The sequence below is a fragment of the Lates calcarifer genome, linkage group LG9, assembly GCF_001640805.2.
Source record: "Lates calcarifer isolate ASB-BC8 linkage group LG9, TLL_Latcal_v3, whole genome shotgun sequence".
Classification (NCBI taxonomy): domain Eukaryota; kingdom Metazoa; phylum Chordata; class Actinopteri; family Centropomidae; genus Lates; species Lates calcarifer.
The window spans coordinates 3100420-3120117 of NC_066841.1; the positions used below are offsets into that span (position 1 = coordinate 3100420).

At 43.0% G+C, this 19698-nt stretch overlaps 2 protein-coding genes across 2 annotated transcripts; one reads left to right on the forward strand and one right to left on the reverse strand.

The window, feature by feature from the left end:
• The first annotated feature begins 502 nt into the window (after positions 1-502).
• On the forward strand, positions 503-13554 carry LOC108889022 (MAM domain-containing protein 2-like). The gene is given in 17 exon segments (XM_018685295.2): positions 503-571; positions 695-754; positions 900-1010; positions 4157-4446; positions 6415-6499; positions 6680-6817; positions 7331-7608; positions 8564-8657; positions 8756-8834; positions 8836-8903; positions 9292-9411; positions 9537-9682; positions 10417-10513; positions 11337-11495; positions 11583-11836; positions 13045-13129; positions 13229-13554. Coding segments are annotated over 16 exon segments (2082 nt in total). The 5' UTR covers positions 503-571; positions 695-723; the 3' UTR covers positions 13276-13554.
• A 432-nt stretch (positions 13555-13986) lies between these two features.
• On the reverse strand, positions 13987-19440 carry slc30a5 (solute carrier family 30 member 5). The gene is given in 16 exon segments (XM_051072778.1): positions 13987-14259; positions 14346-14474; positions 14747-14973; positions 15065-15314; positions 15593-15722; positions 15809-15966; positions 16113-16321; positions 16405-16693; positions 17102-17272; positions 17393-17425; positions 17427-17470; positions 17569-17837; positions 17965-18050; positions 18306-18372; positions 18519-18641; positions 18922-19440. Coding segments are annotated over 16 exon segments (2427 nt in total). The 5' UTR covers positions 18993-19440; the 3' UTR covers positions 13987-14088.
• Positions 19441-19698: the final 258 nt, after the last annotated feature.

The following is a 19698-nucleotide window of genomic DNA, read 5'->3' on the forward strand; positions in this document are numbered from 1 at the left end:
TTACTGTTTGGCTCACTGGTAAATCACCACCTGGGTCAGTACCTGCAGATAAATCCAGAGCTGGATTTCTTTGCCCCCGTGTGAAGGGGGGTCGATTTAGGGAAGTTACATTTCAGCACAACAACAAAAAGAATGTCTTAAGTCTAGTTTCAGCTAGAGGGTGGAAATTCAGGATAAACTGGGGCAGGGAGGTGAATGAATAGCATTGGACTTCTGTCACTGCCACCACTCAGGGGCCCTTAAGCAAGGCACTGAACCTCTAACTCTGCAGCGAGGCTGGTTATGTTACCAAAAAAAACTCCTTTAAGTGTTTGACTAAACGATTATGCTGTCGTTTCTCTCATAAAAATACCTCATTACTCTTTATCTTTCTTCCTTAACCACTCTCTCCACCTTCTTTCTCTCTCCTCCACCCCTCCCTACCACTGGCTCATCACTCACCTTCTTTCTCCTCCTCCTCCTTCTCTCCTCCTCCTCCTCTTCCCTCCTCTGTTGTCCAGACACACACACACTCCTTCCCAGTGGAGAGTCTGCAGTGTGCTGCCAGTGTGTGAGCTGGAGAGACACTCAGGCAACACACACACACACACACACGCACACGCACACTTCAACAACAAACTTTCATCGACAACTTTTTTTGTATTTTTCCGACAGTGGATGCGAGACCTACTTTTGCTTTTCTTCTTCCCTCCAGGAGTCGAGTTATTCCCTCAGAAACCAGCGATGCTTCCATTCTACCTCCTGACTTTTGCTGGTGAGTCTGTTTTAATGGTTGTGCCACTGCTACTGCATGAGGGCATGTTTCTGTTAATGCCAGTTGCTATGATTCATACTTACCATTCTCTCTCTCTCTCTCTCTCATGTCTCTCTTCTCTCATTTTCTCTGTCTGTGCCCAAAGCCACCATCCAAGCCCACAGCCAGCTGCTGCCAGGCTCCTGCAACTTCGAATCCAACACCTGCGAATACACATCAGATGCAGACTTTGTGAGCTGGACCCTGCACGAGGATGGTACTGAAAGACTTCAATACATGTCACGCTGCATCTTGTATTACGTGTAGACTGTATCACGGCTCTTTTAGTTGCAGGTCACAAGTTTAGCTGTGATGTTGGAGTCGCTTGTGGTGCTTTGGTTTCAGCTGTACCACTTCAGTGAAAAGAGAAAAGCCCATCTGGTCTGCATTGATTCCAGCATCTCGGTCTGAACATCTGGAGTCAGTGAAATAACACATTTAGGCATTCTCATCGGGTTGGTACTGCAGCTGATACGGATGAGCGTACACACCCATATCTAAGTCATGTCCGTCTGTGAAGTGATCAAAGCAGACAGATGAATGCAGATACAATCATTTGGACGTGATTTAATTCATGTGATTGAACATTCTCATTAGCTGTGTCTGTTTTTTTAAGATCTAATACACATGTCGACTCTTTTGAGGAGTCCCTGCAGGAAACACTCAGAAGGGTCAGGCCTCTCGTTGCACTAGCAGCAGGATCTTATCACAATAACTGTGACATGAAATGGGGCCCGTTTAAAGAGGTGGAGGTTATGTTGATGTTACAGAACTCTCTCGGGTCTTTAACCCAAACTTAATCAAACAAAATATCCCTAAATGTAATGTAACCATCTCTCAGCTAATACACCTAAATCTGTTACGTCAGACTCATGGTAAACTGGCTCAAGCACTGGTCCAAACTGCTGCTAACTGGACTCCAGTCTTGGACCCACATCCACCCTCCCAAATCCTAGCTAAGCCAGGAAGCCATATTCGAGCGAGAGCCAGAATACATTTGGACCACCGGAACATTTCCAAGAGCCAAGATAAACTTCCATTTCTCTGAACTAAAACCAACCTGTGGAGATGGAGTCAGGGAGCGATTGACCTAGCTTAGCATAAAGACTAGAGGCAGGGAGATGCTGGTTAGATTGCTCCAAGACTTAAAAGGAGATATGTTAGACAGCTCTCATTATACACACATGCAGTTCAACTCTTTGAGTGATTGTGCAGAAAGTTTGAAGTTAATAACTTTTATGGTTTTTCTGTTTCAGGGTGATTGAAAACTGCAAGTTAGCTCCGTCAGTCATCAGCTAAATGTAGAGTGGAACAAAAAACAATGGTATTAAAGAGAAAATTGTCAAGTTTTCCTACTTGAAAAGCTGGAACGAGCAAATGGCTGATATTTTAGAGTCAGCGTTAAATAAACGTGATGAGTGTGGAGCAATCACTTGGTTCAGAGAGTGTAGTACAATCAGGACTCACTTGAAGACACCCTGCAGTATGGCTCTTAAGTCTAACCGTGTCTAAATTAGACCCTTTTGATTGGTGAGGCAGACTTCCTCTGAGCTGCTGCTCCAGTAACTTCTGTATCTGCAGCCAGATTCTGTTGGAAAAAACTTCTTATTAAGATCTTTTTTTTTCCCCTGCCGTTCCTTGCTCGTACTTGTCTGAAAATTGCTCTGCCTGTCTCTCTGTCCGTCTTGCCTCTGGGATACGTCAACCACTTTCTCTTTTCCTGTTTCCATCCTTGTTGCTATAGCCCCCGGCTTTTTAAAAAGGTCAGGGTGGTTGTTGCATTAATGGTGAGCTCAGTCCTTGCTCATTTATTATCCTCCTTTACTTTTTTCTGCACTCAGCTCTAACAGAAGTGAAGTCACGTCGTATATATTTGTACTTTTTTTCTTATTGTTTGAATCCAAATAAGGCAATTTTGCTGATTAAATAAAGGAAGCACGTTAGTTTGAGTGAGTCAACTTCATGATGGAGTGGGTCTGAACTTCAATTCAGTGAGTAAATACAAACATTTGCAACCAATTGTAGTTAACTGGCAAAAAAAAGGAGAAAACACATCTTGAATCGACCAAGCTGAAGGTGAAATGAGCTCAGCCCCTGTCTGTCGGTGTGTGAGTGTCAGTGTGTTTGAATGCACATGTGTTTGTCAGGATATAGGAGCCCTGGGGTAACAGGGGCATTCCACAAGGACAAATAATAAATGACAGACCAGTGAGGAGAGCTCAGAGCCCCCTGGAGCAGAGAAGAAGCTAAGAGAGCTGAAGTGGATTTCATGTTACCTCAAGTCAGAGTATTTTGACTTGGGACAAGAGAAACAAGATCTGGTTTTTAATGTTTCATTTCCCTAATGTTCTGCTTTAAGGAGACACTGTTTATCTTTTCTGAATCCAAAGACACTGATTTATTCAAGACAGCACATCAGTTTGAGTGTGTGCCGAGATTATGATCTAAGAAGTTTAAATTCAGTCGATTAAATGGTTTTTAAAGTGCAGATTGTGGCTCTGATGTGAAGCTTGTTTCTACAGAATCTGAGTTTGTAAAGAGATAATGATTAACAGTCGAGTTAGCCGTGTTTGTGCTGGAGCTCAGGGTCAGTTTGTTGATCAACAACCTTTGGATAAATTGCCTAATCTGGACTTTTCTTCTTGCTCCGTCAAATTTTCAAGTTGTTAGCAAAATGTTAGCATGCTAACACGCTAAGCTGGTTTGGAGAAAAATGGAGAGGATAACCCGCTAAACAGTAGCATGTTAGGATTCATCTCTGTGCCTGCAGCCTCACAGAGCTGCTGGTTTAACTGTAGAGACGTCCGGCAACAAAACGCGCCTCTGGGGCCAAGGTCGAATTTCACCCTGATTTGCATAAAATTTAAATTTCCCCTTCTCCTAGCTCATAAATTAAAGCGCTGCTGCTAACTGGCATTTATCCAATGATTTTTAAAAAGTCTCCAGTGTATTGTGATGCAGAATAGATGCAGCAATGAACCTCACTAGTGAATTAAATTGAAAAAATAGACTGTTATTTGCTATAATAGGCAGATTTATTTCATTTCTGGACTGTCAGATTGTTTTAAAGGTAGGAAGACACAATATTTTTAAGGTTTCAGTAAAGCTTTTTTTTTTAAAAAAGAAAAAAGAGATGAAAGTCTATTGATGCATATGTCACGTTTATATCAATGTCAATTTTCATAGCACTAAATGTTAGTGAAAAGAAATGGAAACCAGTGTCTGAAAGTTGGAAAAAATGATATTCAACATCCAAAATCCTTTGGTGTCTCAGTGTTTGTCTTTCTAGGAAAAGGGACTGCACTTTGTTCCTGTAGAGCAAAATGTAATGTTCACAATTAAAAAAACACCTTTTTGTTTCAGGCCATTTCGTCGCAGTGGATGGCGTCATGGACGACAACCAGGACGATGAGACAGGTGCCGATGACAGACCACAGAGGGAGATCATGGGGGTCCTGCTGAGTCCGGCTCTAGAGCAGAGCGAGTGGAGCTGTCTGAGGCTCGTCTACCAGATCACAGGTTCAGGAAGCCTGGAGGTCCTGCAGCGCTCGGAGGGGAAGAGCTTTGACAAGCCACTGTGGAGCAACCAGGCGCCTTCTGACAGCTGGGTCATCTCGAGCATGGACCTGCAGAACAACACTGAGTCTTACAGGGTATAAAATACTTAATACTGTCTTTTTGTTAGAGAAGGAGAAACAAGGTGAAAGTCTTGAGTTCCTCTAATGATCCTGGAGGTTGTTTATGTTTATTTTATTCCAGTTTAACTATTCTTACAGCCTCTCCAGTGGTGTTAAAAGCATAGTGTTTCATCCTACACATTAAATTTGATGGTTAGATTTTGATTCTTACAGTGTGAAATTACAGAATATTCCTCATTTGGGGACACTGAATATAAACAGCAAGTTTCGTATAAATCCAGCTGAATGAAAACTCACTAAAATGGTCAGGAATCATGCAAGAAAAATGCACAAGAAAAACAGCAAGTAGTCTAGTTTTGTACATGATGGATCACAAAGGCCAGAACAAAAGTTGAAATATTTGGACATAGAGGCAATAGTGTATAAGACTAAAAGCATATTTCAAGAGATAAAGTCATACTGTTTCAAAAATATTCAGATCTCAGACTGTTTAATAAGAGGGGAAACTAGTAAACATTTACTAATTATTTAACATTTACAGGATATAATCAGAGATTACAGGTGCATTTCATACTTATTGCTGCTGACCCTCCATCCCTCTTAGGTAAAACAAACAGCAGAGGTGCAGAAAGCAAGACATCATGCTGTTGTTGAAAAGGAAGACAGATATAGGTTGACACATGCAGGCCCAAATGGAGGCCATTAAGAAGTGTGTTTAGGGACACACACACCCACACATTATCTAAACACCAGTGTGGGAACACCACAGCACATGTTTATTTTACATGCAGAGGCAGAGCCGGCTCTGACAGGGTCCTGACCTACATGATGGTAAAGCCAGGCCTGTGCTATGTGAGGGCCTCTCAGCACATAAACATATTTCAGTCCAGACTTAGGTGGAAAAAACTAATATGTCAGAGCTTTAAACTTCACACGGACCGCTAAAATGTTCCAACATTTACTCTCCTTCAACACAAACCACCAACTTATTCTAACAGCCCTAATTTCCCCTCCAAAAGTTATTGCTCTACTTTTCAAATTTGAAATGGTCGTCAACTAAATGACTGGTTATACTTTCTGGTTGGGTGGTTTTGGTTAAAACTGCATTTATCTTTTTTTCCCCATTGAAAGAATATTTCAACATTTTGGTAACTTATTGGCTTGCTTTTTAAGAGTTAGAGGAAAAGATCTTACATCTGTGCGTTAGGCCTGTGTATGAGTGCAGTTAGCTTAGCTTAGCTTAGCATAAAGAAGCAAGGGGAAACAGCTAGCCTACCTCCAATAGTTAAACCTTGTTACGCTCCTTAAAATGATGCATTAAAATGATTAAAGGTGTAAGGATTGAACAAGCCAGGTTGGATATGTTAATTAATTTGTGAGTTTTATAGATTTTTAGCTGTTTCCCCTTGTTTCCAGCCTTTAAGCTCAACTATGCTAACCACTTCCTGATTCTAGCGCACAAATATCTTGTGTAAAAAGTGAATTTTCCAAAATGTCCAACTCTTAACTACATGAAAAGCAGTTAAATTTGTCACAAAGCGTCTTTTCTTGACACTCAAGATGCATGTCTTGAACATAGTCCCTGACAAAAAGTTTTTTAAAAAGAAAAAACTTGCTACGTTGCTTTTTAGCCTCTTTTAGCTTATTGTTTTGGTTTTGCCACGCATTTCCTGCACAGCAAGAGGTTTATTGTTCATCCCTTGTCCACCTTTTTTTTAACATATAATAATGATTGTGCTTGATCCCACACATGCACTCACATGTACAAACCCTGACCTCGTGTGTTTCTTCTCCGTCATTTCTCACTCGTTAAGTCATGCTACAGAAAACCTGCTGCACACACGAGCTTTGAAATCAAATTACTTTTCTCTGCGTTTCACGCATGCACTCTCTCTGACCTTCAATACATCAGCTCGCCGTCTATGATGTAATTCACATGTCACTTCCTATCACCGGTTTTATTGAACATGTGTTGTTGATTAGGTTGTCATTGAAGGTAAACCTGGACGGAGCCCTGGGAGCAGTGTGGCCATCTTTGAGATCCACATCAGCCCTGGATACTGCCTGGGTCGGTAACTTCACACGCACACATCTTTCTTAAAGCAAAAAAATAAACAATCCACATATGCATGGCTGGATAAAGATCATCTGCTGCTTAAGCTCACACACATGAACATATTTGGTACATTATGAAGTTGAACCCACACCCTTTAATGGCAGCTTGTGATTCTATTTCTTCTGCGTCTAGAGTGTGATTTTGAGGAGTCCCATCTGTGTGGATACAGTAACCAGTGGAACGCCAATGTAAACTGGTATGTGGGAGGAGGTGGGGTCCAGGTCCTCCACAATAACATGCCGAATGACCACACATACAACAACTGGACAGGTGGGTGAGATTTCAGAGCCATGCTGGTTTTTATTTTGGAAGAACTGTGTCTGATGTGCTCCTGAGAGACACATCAAGTCTATTTCTTCTCATTAAAGATGTAAAGCTTTAGTGTGAGTTCAAAAAAGGACTCGGTAATTTACTAATTTTTAGCAAAAAAAAGTAGTAAATCATGCATTTGTCAGGACTATTTCCAGCTGTGGATTAATATGGTCCACAGGAATAGGAGCAAGTACAGATACACAGGAGATACTTGTTAGTAGAATCAGGTTTGGTCTTTTTCCTGAGATTTTGGTGACAGAAAGAAAGTATAGAGTATCATCAGCATAATCTTTGATCATAATTTCCCAGTCGAAGAAGAAGTCAGAAGAAGAAGAATCATGTTCATTTCATGATGATATTTAAACATGTAATGAGGACCTGCTGCTGAAATGGTTAACCCAGACTTCCAGTATTGATTTAGATCTCTAGACATGTGTTGATCATTAAAACTGAGCTTACCTGGTACGTCAGGTCACTTCATGTACGTGGACTCCATCTACGCCAAGACCTTCAAAGAAGTGGCCAAATTGGTGTCTCCCATGACGACGGTGCCGATGTCCGGCTGCCTGAGTTTCCAGTACCAGCGAAGCGAGGAGAGAGGGAACCTGTTCTCTGTTTTCACCCGGGACCGACTGGGCCAGTACCAGGAGCTGTGGAGGGCCGGGTCTGAGAACCAGAGCAGCTGGAGCGAGATGCTCGGAGAGTGGATACCTGTGCAGGTGGACCTGAGGGCACCGTACTCTGTACAGGTCAGCAGGAACACGTTACAGTACAGCACAGTATAACAAGTATTCTTCTACTTGTGTTACAGTTACTCTACATTTAAGCTGTTAAATCACCTAATGATGACATTTTTAAAGTAATTGACCCAAGAGAATTATGGGAAATGTAGGAAAATTTACTGTACCATTCTCCGGAAACATTTGTGGCTGCCATTCTGCAGAATCTGCACAGGAAATAATTGGTTGTAAAACAACAGATAAGATAAAAATGATGTTGCAATCCTGTGTTTCTCAACCTGCTATAATCATGATCTGTTTCTTGTGTAATATCATCAGAACTGTGAGAAGCTGCAGCTGTGAGTTTTGACTCTGTCCAGGGTGTTTCTGTAGTACACAGTGATTTAAATAACTCTCTTTCTACTTTATATAAATTTGGTGGGAAAAGGAGACAAAGCTTCAAACAGTCACAGACTGTGAGACCATTCTAGATTCATTTTTGTTTTAGTTTCACTGATAGATACTCTTTACTCTTCCTTCTGTTTGAAAAATGTAGTTTGGATACATTTTTTGTGCCTTTTCATCCACTTAGTTATAGAAAAGATAAAACTAGAATGACACTCAGCAAAGTTCATACCTCAGCCAAGGCCAACAAATCCTACGTGTCTGTCCAGCAAGAAAAAAAGACGTTGTCTGATAACATGAATAATTTACTTGTCATAACTGCCCCTTTAACCAGATCTGCACCAAACTTTAATGGCTTCCTCTCTGGGTCATGCCCCATTCCTCCACCGGGTTTGGAGCAAATTGCTTCAGTACTTTTTGTGTAATCCTGCTGGCAAACAAACAAACAAACCATCTAACAGACATGAGTGAAAACATAACTTCTTTGTACCACAAATCTGTCCATACTTCCAGTGAATCTGTGATTGTGTGCTGTTTTGTTTACGAGCGTCTGTCTCCATGTGTCTGTCTGCCCCTTTAGGTGGTCTTTGAAGTGGCGTTTAACAGTCCAAGAGGCGGACGAGTTGCACTTGATGACATTTCCTTTTCTCCAGAGTTCTGCAGCACAGACACTGGTGAGCTGCAGTCGCAGTCTTAATGCATAACATGCCCATTTCATTGTCTCCAAATGACTTTCTCTGTAGTGCTGATTCGGTACATGTTGTTCCCCCAGAGCCGACCTTCGACCCCTCCATCGCCAACTGTAATTTCGAGGCAGGTTTCTGCCTCTACACCCAGGACCAGGTTGGGGTTGTCGTCGTGGAGGAGAGTGTCTGTGAAGCCCAACATCTTCAGGAACGGAGACCACACCACAGGGGCCGGTGAGAATAAATTCATTAATCGATACCTCTGATTTAAAGCAGCTATAATTGATATTTTTGGTTGAGCCCAAAAACGGAGGTAAAAGAGAAAGAACATTGGACTTTACATTCATCAGGTGGACACAACAACAACACCCATGACATGATAATGTGTCTGCTGGATCTGCAAAGTTAACCAAAAGAACTTTTCTGCTTCGTTGTAAAAAAATCAATGCATACAACTGGATGCAAATGAGGGCAAAGCAAAGCAGGAGCTGAAAACACTTGAAACTCTTGAAATTGAGATCAGTTCCAGGTGGGAGAGGTGGCGGGAACATTCACGGGAAGCAGATTCCGAGGAAGAGAGAATTTCTCCAGAAAATCTCTGAAACTGTCTTCTTCTTTCCAGGATCCTTCCTGTTGGCTCACTCCCGGCTGAGCCCGCACTCCGGATACGTTAGTCGCCTGAACGGTCCAACTCTGCCCGGGAACATGAAGTACTGCCTGAGTTTTTACTTCTCTCTGAGGGGTGAGCAGCACCTCAAAACTCTCCAGATTGAGGGATAATTGCTTGGACTCTGTGTGGTGGGTGTTTGTGTTTGCTGTGATTTAAGTGACTGACTCACCGACCAGAAATAACTCTGGCAACTGCAGGTTTCAACCAGACGGACCAGGCTCTGGCCGTATATCTGCAGCAGCAGCAGAGCGGCAGCCAGGAGAAGATCTGGACTCAGGGAGAGAAGTCCAGAGGAATCTGGATCGGGACGGAGGTCACCTTCCAAACGTCGCAGCCTGCCAAGGTCAGAGGACAGGAGGAGGAGCATCAGAGGACGTGTGAACGAATAAATACAGGGGATAAACAAACAGAGAGGGGGGAGAGGAAGAGTGAGTGAGGGAAGACAGGAAAGGAAAGGAAGGGAAAGAGGGAAGATCAAATCAAAGAATGAAGGAAGATAGGCAGGAAAAGACAAACAAAAACACATAAAGAAGAGAGACATAGACAGAGAGAAGACAAGATACAAGGAATCAATGAAAGAAGGAAGAAGGAGGGATGTAAGGGAGTAATTAAGGAACAAACAAACGAACGAAAGAATAAAGGAAGAACAGGGGAAGGTGGCAGAAATAAAGCTGAAAACTCAAGGAGTAAAAAAAGGAGTAAAAAAAGCAAGAAAAACTCAAATAAACAAAAGAATGGATTGATAAAATGATCAAAACAGAAGGAAATAACAAATAAAAAAAACAAATTACAAGTAGTTTATTTAAAAACTTCACTTTCCTCTCTGGTGTTTGAGCCTTTTTCTTTTATTTACTGAACATCTGCTGGTGGAGGACGCAGCATGTGAATTAATTCATGCTGAAGCCAATTCCAGACTCTGACTTTTTGTGTTTTCTAAATACTCAGCACATGACTTCAGAGTGTCACACAAACATCTGAGCACAAAGAAACAACCACAACAGAGTGTCTGCAGCCTCTGGCTCTGATCTGAAGATAATTAACGGGTGAAACTGACTCTTCTTTTCTCTTCCTGTTCAGGTGGTTTTCATCAGCACCTGCAGGAGCTTCTGGGACTGTGGCTCCGTGGCTCTGGACGACATCAGCGTGAGTCTTGGAGACTGCGAGCTGTCGGCAGGTAACATCTGCTCAGTTATCTGCTTTTCTAAAAATACTTCAAGTACTGTAACGTATCCACATGTTTCTAACCAAGGCAGCAGCTGCTTTTAGTATATTTTATTATAAAACTAAAAAACACTCAGGGTTCAGTCCTCCATTAAAGTCACAGTCATCAATTTTGAGTCAGTTTTCAAATCTAACTTGCATAGTGGTTGGAAATCATGAAGATTAGTTGATAGCAGAAGTTTTCAGATACTTTACTTATATAAAAATACCAATACAGAGATACATGTAAAAATCATGCATGACTTTAGTAAAAGGAGCAAAATGTGTTTTAATTCACAGATCTGTTTTCAGTTTCTGGACTTTTTCTCTAATCTTTGATTTTTGCTGTGATACTGAATCGTTTGAAGATTTATTGAAGTGAAAACATGTGAGACGTTTAGAGAGAAGAGTCACGGTTTGGTGGAGCTGGTAACAACTGTGAACCCGACTTTACACTGCTTTCTGTAAGACGTCCGAAGCAAAAAGGTTGGAAACCACTGGTTTAATCTTCGATAATGTGTCATATTTGAAAAGCTTGTTATATCAACCAGTGTGTAAACTCTTCATCTTAAGCTGTCAAATAAAAGTAGTGGAACAGAAGGTACAATATTTCCTGATCCGTGGTTGTTCCTGTTCCACCCACTGATTCTGGCCATCTTTGGTTGCTCACCGGCCTCCATGCGCTTCCCTGTACGAGTGGAAGTCGCCTTCTAAGAAATGCTCATAGATATTTTAAGTTAAAAATGGGGTTGATTGGTGCGTTGTGTTGGACACTGACCTGTGTTTTCCTGTTGCAGGTTTGTTGTCGTTTTCTCTGCCAGGACACTGTGACTTTGAAACAGGCCTGTGTGGCTACACTCAGGACAAAGAGCTGGATTCTGCAGACTGGGAAAGGAGGAGAGGACCCACGCCGACCTCATATACAGGACCCAGAGGGGACCACACCACAGGACTCGGTGAGGAACTCCCCCCACCAGGAAATAATGCAAACTTGTAATCAGAACAGGTGTAATCAGACAGACCTGTTGTCTTTTGATTGACAGGATACTACCTGTACATGGAGGCGTCGCCCATGCTGCCCGGTCAGAGCGCCCGGCTGCTCTCCCGCCCTCTGAGGGGCTCCCGGGGGCCTCAGTGCCTGCGCTTCTTCTACCACATGTACGGCTCGGGCACGGGCCAGCTCAGCGTTTACCTCGACAAGGGCGGATCGGACGTGTTGCTGTGGCAACGGAGCGGGGAGCAGAGCATCGCCTGGCTCAGGGCCAGAGTGGAGTATCAGTGCGACAGCCAGCATCAGGCAAGAGCGGGACTGAACCTCTCCCGAGTCTTCTTTTTATTATATATAATCTTATATTTAAAGTCTGTGGGTTGGACATGGGGTGACGCTGACTGGTGGAGCAATTCCTAATCTTTTTTGGCTTGTGACAAAACTGAAACACAGCCCATAATCACAACTTGCAAGTGCCAAACACTACAACCAAAGTACATAGTCTGGACCAGTGCCACGTGAAATTCATACTTGAGGCTGTAAATGTGTTATAGAGTTTCCTCTGAGCATCTTGTGACTTTTAGCTTTAGACTAAATTCAAGATTCAAATCGCCTGATTGGCATACTGGGGACTTAATGCATAAATAAAAGCTGCTATTATTACAATAAATAAAATCTATATTGTCTTTGACAGACTGCAGGTGCAGTGGTAGTATTTTTATGGCTCAGTCTGCATTTAAAAGACGAATAACGACAACGAATTTACTGCTGCTCTGGACAAAATGTTTCCTGGATGAGATGAGATAAACTTGGCGCCAAAAAGAGAAGCCGTCTGTGAAGAAAGATTGGATAAAGCAGCAGAACTATTTTAAAAGATTTATTAATGGTCATATGCACTTTTATGAATTTCTATCTTATGAGTCAACAGGATGAAGAATCACAGAGTTGCTGTTGGTGCAGTTACTCCTTGTCAGTGTTTGAATTTCCACAGAAATCTGGCTGCTCGATCAGCTGCTGTGTTGCAGTTTGTTAAAAAAAAAACAAAAAAAAACATCTGCACAGGATATACCTGCTAATCTCCAGGGGCCCTCGTCTCCTCTGAGATGTATTTAAGGTACTGGAACGTCCTCGGTGATGGCAGACCTTGATCGGATTCTGAATCATTTGTAGGAGGATGGGAGGGAGGAAGAATTAGCAGAATGGAAAACACCTTCTTACCCTTCAAATAGTGTTTGCTCCAACCCAGATTAACGACAGAAAACCTGCTGATTTTGGGACCTTAACCTCCTAAGACCCTGGACCCGGATTTGCTGCACCTTACACTTCATTTTGCTAAACTTAGACCTGTTGTCCTCGTTAGCGTTGACACTTTTTTATGCTAACAAAATCACAGTGCACTCAACAGCGTAAAAACAAGTTTGAGATAAAAGAGGAACAAAACCTGATCAGTTTGTGGTTGAAACTTGTTTTTTCATGCACAGAGAGACATCTAAAAACTTCTCTTTGTCTTGTTCCAGATTGTATTTGAAGCAAACAGGGGTTCATCAGTGAGGAGCGACATCGCCATTGATGATATTGTCCTGGAAGGTGGACCTTGTCCAGGTAAACCACCTTTTTAACATCCTCCAATGATTACAAAAATGCACAGGAAGTTATTTCAAGATGTGTAGCAGCTTCCTGTTGCCTTCACTTTGGTTGCAGAAATGGAGATCCGAGCCACCGTGGGAACCTCCAACGAGATCGAGTAGACGGGAAAGAGGAGGAACAGCTGTGTAGGATGCATGAACCCTGTTGTTTTTTTTGCACATTACAGACGACTCGTTTCACGTCAATCTGAACTCACAGGGACTGAGTGTTGGTAAAGGGGAAACTTTTCACGTAGTTCTGTTTTCATGGAGCAACACATATCAGTTGTGTCATAGTCAGCATTTCTCTCTGCACTGTAGCACTGTTTAAAATTGTGTTTGTCACATTTATATGCATTAGATTAATGCTCATTGCTCGAATAAAGTGAGACGGTTATTCAACAGGTCTTTTTGTTTGTCTGAATTCAGAAAGGAGAGGCTGTGTAAAGCCAGGTACACACCGAAAGATTTTTAAAATCTTACCCGAGAAAATGTGAGAGACCACACACACGCGATCGCAGATAACGGTCTGCAACAAAAACACCAACACAACACACCACACACTTCACACAACAGGAGAATCTGGTAAGGTAATCTTCAGAACTTTTGTTACGTACCCCACTTTAGTCTTACTAAAGCAAATACTCACCGATCGGCCAGAACCCTCACTGATGATCGTGGAGAGCGATGGTTGGCCCGTGTGGTCCGATCCCACAGAAGATGAAAGCTGCAGATCATCGCAGCTCGCTGTGTAGCTGCAGATTGTCCACCTCTGAAAGATTTGTAAGGAAGGAAACATTTCGTTCTGCACAAAAACAAACAGTGACACAGTGATAAAACCAATATATTCAGATTTATTTAAACCACATACATACACTGTACATTTCAATGGAAAAAAGAATCGCTAAAGTTTTATTTGGTCGCCACAGGTGGACGTTACATGATACACGTCCCGTCTTTCAGGTATTTCATGGACTCCATCTGCTGCGTCATCGCCAGAACTTCGTGAAATCCGGTGCTGAGTCCGGACATGTGCTGGAAGTACGCCTCCTTCTCCACCTGGACCGACAGATTATTCACCCCGGCATCTTTCAAGATGGCCGTCACCTACGAAGCCACGTTGGGAACAGTCAAAACTTTGGTTAGGAACAAGTCAGGGTGTCACCAAATGACGGAGCAGACACGGTACCGACCTGCTGTATGATCCTCTGCTCCACCACGTCTGACATGATCTGGAGGTGGATGGTCCCTGCGATCATGTTGGCTGAATGCCTCCAGAAATGAGGGTCTCTGTACGACAAAACTCCTTCAATCTTCTCGATCTGGAACGACACTCGGAAAAATTACCATCAGGAAAACTAAGCTTTAAATATCAGCCCATTTTTTAGGCTGAAGATAATGAAAAAGATCTTTTTCTTCAACTGATGTTAGCATGCTAACTTCAGTAGAAGAAAAAACGGGTACAGCAATGATGTTTGATGCTGTACTTGCAACATTTCTTCCAGATGGGTAAGTAAACAGAAACAAAAACGTACAAATAGCATTTTCAAATGATGAAAAGAAAAACAGTAACTCCTTATGTGCGACTGCTCACCTTCTCCAGCGCACTGTTCAGGTCCTTCTCATGCTCTGGTGGAGTTCGTAGAAGAAGGACTTCGCAGGCGTCCTTCAGCAGAGGGATGACAGAGAGAAAAATGAGCGTGGCGATGAAGAGCGAGCAGATGGGGTCAGCGATCAACCAGCCGAACTGCCGGATGAGGATGGTGGAGATGATCACACCGACGCTGCCTAAAGTATCGGCCAGGACGTGAAGGAAAACACCTGGAAGAAAAGAAAAAAACATGAGGACTGTACGTGGCTGGAACTTCATTTCCACTGGGGTTTATTTCTGTGTATTACTCCGAACACACACCTCTCATGTTAGCGTTCATGCCTCCGCCGGCCGAGCCGTGGGAGTGCCCGTGTCCGCCGTGCCCGTGCCCGCCGTGTCCATGTCCTCCGTGAGAGTGGCCGTGACCTCCGTGGCCATGCTCGCTGTGGGAGTGGCCGTGGTGCGAGTGGCCGTGGTCGTGCGACGAGCAGCTTTTGCCACCGTGGGAGTGAGCGTGACTGAAAGCGCAGATACCCACTAGGTTGACCAGTAAGCCTCCGACAGACACCGGCTGCAGGAGAAAAAAACAAGACACATGTGAAGAGAGTTCCTCAGTTTGATCCCACAATTTCCTTCATGCAACTCAGTAGCATTGCATAACACTCACAGATTGTGCCACAGGATTTCTGCTGAACATTTGTGGTCTGCAAGATTTTCTCTTCAGAGCCACATAAAGTAGAACAGCAGTACTACACATGATAAGCAAGGCAAATATGTGATCAGGACAGATGAAGCGACTGTATCTCAGTCACAAGCCTCTACATGAATCAGGAGAGGCAGTTTACTCACAGTCAGCATGTCTGTGTTTATATTAGGAGGATCCAACAAACGGGTGACTGACTCCACAAAGACAAAGAAAGCGATGACCATCAGGAACAGGCCGTTGATGAATCCAGAAAGTATTTCAACACGACCGTACCTGCAAAAAGAAAAAAAGAAGAGTTCACTTTCAAACATCCAGCATCTCCTATCAAAGCCTTTTCACATGCTCCTCATGGACTTTACCCGTAGGAGAAGATCCTGGTGGCTTTCCAGCGGGTCATGAGGGCAGCGAACAGGCCCAGGACTAAAGCAGAGCAGTCAAACAGCATGTGGAAGCCGTCAGAGATCAGCCCCAGGCTGTTGGTCCAAACCCCATAAAACAGCTCCACGAAGGTAAAAGCCTGAAACATGCAGAGTCAGAGAAGTCAAATCCAACACTGCACGCCATTTCAAAGTATGAGAAACACTGTCATATTATTCTCTGAGACTAAACACGAAGCCTCCTCTACGCTACTTTTATTTTTCTGGTCTTTTTTATTGTACATACCAGGTTGAGACACAGGAAGTAGAAGATTTGTCTGGAGTCATATTCCTCCAGGATTTGTTTGAGTGAATCTTTGATGAACCGTGGGAGGGACTGCGATGTGTGCTGCAGGGCGTCGCCCATGAAGTTGTAGAGAGGAGTCCCCTCAGGCGAGTAACCCACCAAGGTGCCCTTCTGACCTTTCTTTGATGGAGACGAGAGAATACTGGACGCTGCAGCGAGAGATGAAAAAAGTGAGGAGGACTGCACCTGCACTCCTTAAAATACTCTGCTCTGGATTTAGTATTTCACTTACACATGATGAAGAAGATGGCGCTGACCAGCACTCCTCCGGAGAGCACATGCTCCGTGCTGACCTGCTGGGGAGGTTTGCTCATGGAGCGCAGCTGGTCGGTCAGCGGGTGAGTCCAGAAGTTGGCCAGCAGCAGGGCGCTGAGGAAGAGGGCGATGGTGCCGTAGCGGGCGCACCTCGGCGTCTCCATCTTTGCGTTGCAGATGGCCTCGACGTAGAACTCCAGGATCATCACAGAGAAGATGATCATCCCGAACGGCAGGATGAGGGACGACCACGATTCTACTTTACTCTGGTGTTGAGACAGAGTGAAAATGCAGTCAGTCAGTCAGTGTGGAGTAGGCATGAATTCGTATGAGATTCTAATGTTATGAAAAAATATCAGGGTTTTGCAGAATATAAAATGAGTTGTTTTGAAATGCCTGGTAAGAAAAACAACTTCAGCGCAAACTAATTTATTATTTATATTTACGAGTGAGAATAACAGAGAGAGGAGTCATTTTAAATCTGACATTTTGGTTATTTTAAGGTTGATTAGCTACAAATAAATCTAGAACATTTCATGGCAGTCCGACCCGCACACGTTGACTTATTTCAGTCTCATCACTGTCAATCTTAGAGCTGCTAGCATGGCTAAAAATCTGTAACATGACTGAGAGTATATGTATGTAAACACCTGTAACATGGTCTGTGCACTTACCTCTGTGGTTGCTGAGAGCACTATGACCCAGGGCAGCAGCACCATGGCAGACACCAGGTTGTCCAGGGCGTAGAGACGTTTGGCGCCACCAATTTCCACTGATAATTTCCTGGAGGCCGTGTGGAAGCCCACCTTCAGACACAGGGAGGCGACCAGCAACACAACACCACCCTGGACGGGGAAAACAGAGGGTGGAAATTGATTTGGAAATCACAGCTAATACTTCACTGTGTTTCTCTTTAGGCAGCAGTCAACATTAAACTTCATGTGGCTCATGTGAGCTTTGCTTACTTTGTGATCCGCAACCCCCAAAAATGAAATTGCAGGTGTAGAGGAAATGAGTGAGCGCGCTGTCGTGATGTCCCTCAGCTTTAAGAGGAAGAGTCAAGGCAAACACAACACAAACAGCAACATGTGATGATGAACAACACAAACAGATCAGGTCAATACAGATGTGCAAAGGATACGGTGCTCGGCCATCTTTGCCATGAGATCATCGTTGTCAAAGAGGAGGAGGCAGATCACAGCGATGATGAAGAAAGCAGCAGCCTCTGGTCTGCACACAGTCACAGCAGAGAAGGTGAAACATGTTTTTAGAAATGAAAGTTTCTGATTACAAACTAGTTGTGTGAATTTGTGTCCCCCCACCTTGGATGGCCCCCCTCCTGAGCTTGTGAACAGGACACCAAGGAGAGCAATGACAACCACGTCACTGTGCTCGAAAAGCAGCAACGTCCTGAGAAAGACCAGAACCAGGATTTAAATTATAAATCCTAAAAAATTAATTCCATACTCAGATCCACAGTAATGTCTTTAAACACTACGGTTTACTACAAATGTATGATTAAATCAAAACATTTCACCTTAAAGGTCCACAGAGAGTTAGACCAAAGAATCCCAGGAGCGATATGACGCAGCTGAAAACCGCATGCTTTACTAACTTTATCCACTACAAAAAGAAAACAGATTTACAGAAGAATTAACACGGTGTATTTTATGACAGAGTGATATTTTACTTTTATAAAGCTCAACATTAACATTTCTTAAAACACCACAATCAACAGGACAGCATTTACTGGTGGGTAAAAGATTTAAGACACATTTATTAGTCCTGTTACACTGAGTGGCAAATAAAGTTATCAATCAAAGAGAAAAATTAGGATTTTTTTTTTTTTCAAATTGAAGAGGTAGAAACCAAACAAACCTGTCTTTTTGAGATGACTTTGCCAGAGGAGAAAGGTTTTTGAAAGAAAAGCAGAATAACGGCGCTCCTGAGAAAACAGAAAGATCTCCGTCAGCTCGCTGCCATCATCCATAAATTCAAAAATACAAAATAATAACACGTAACACCAAGCACAATTTAAATACAGTGCATGAAATGAAACCTCAGCAAGTGAGTCAGCTCAGGAACACTTACCCTAATTTTAATATGAAGATAAACTGGACAATATGAACAACTTTTAGGATGTCGTACGATTCAAAGATCCCAAGAGCCTTGAGGACCTTCGAGACAACCAGTAAAACTATGTACCTGGTTAACCTGAGGAAGACAGGGACATAAAACAGGACATATTAGCGCTGGAGCTGACACCCATCCTGTTAAAAGTTTTAGAGACGAGCGCTGAGTAACTTTAGACATTTAATAGACTAAACAATTCATAAAAAGTCAATGATTGCGTTTCAGCTGGTGTTGGAGACCAACTGTAACATATGGAGTACAGCTACAATCATGTGACCTGATTGATTTAATGCCAACAAATACAGTAAACAACCACCACTAACTGGATGAGATTATCTTAAGATGTAAAACAGAGACATACCTAGAATTGGGCACCTCGACCATGCCCAGTTTCCCCCCTGAGAGCACGTTGCTGCTGTATTTCTCATCCATTTTCAAGCTCCACAAACTCGACCAGTTACAGTATTTATGTCCCCGTTACCTCAGCATCACTGCTACCTGAACAGTGAAGTTAAACCGCGGCCCATTTACACCTGGAGAATGTGAACAGGCTTCTTTTGGCCCGTTTTGACTTGAACCGAATCTGTAAAATGAACTGTAAACAAACATAAACCAACAGTCAGCTGGCAGCCTCTTAGAGTCTCAGCTAGCTAGCTAGCTAGCCATCTAGCATGCCACTTAGCTTTTTATCCACAGTTTCTAGCTGCGACACGTCCTCTCTGTGCGGTGTACGTTAAACAACCACATGCGGTCGCTTAGTTAAACCGAAATAAATCACAATTTTTAGCTTGAGTTGGCCACGGTAAACGTTAAAGTCCGCAATGAAAGAGTGAAACACAAAGCTGGCCAAAAGAGCCACAGCACTTCCGGACACGGTAAACATTCCACGTCACGTGCGTGTGTTCGTGAGCATCGCTCCTGCGCAGCTCAGGGTTCTGCGCAAGAACGTTGCAAAGGAGGAGACGTGGTGATGAAGATGATGGTTTGTAATTCAATATTTTGAGATACTAAGTCACTTTCATTAGCAGTATAATTATACTCAAATTATTATTTATATATTTTTATTATCATATATATTATATATAATTAATTATTAATATTATTACATGATTTTGCTGACAAACATTTCAACAAGCTA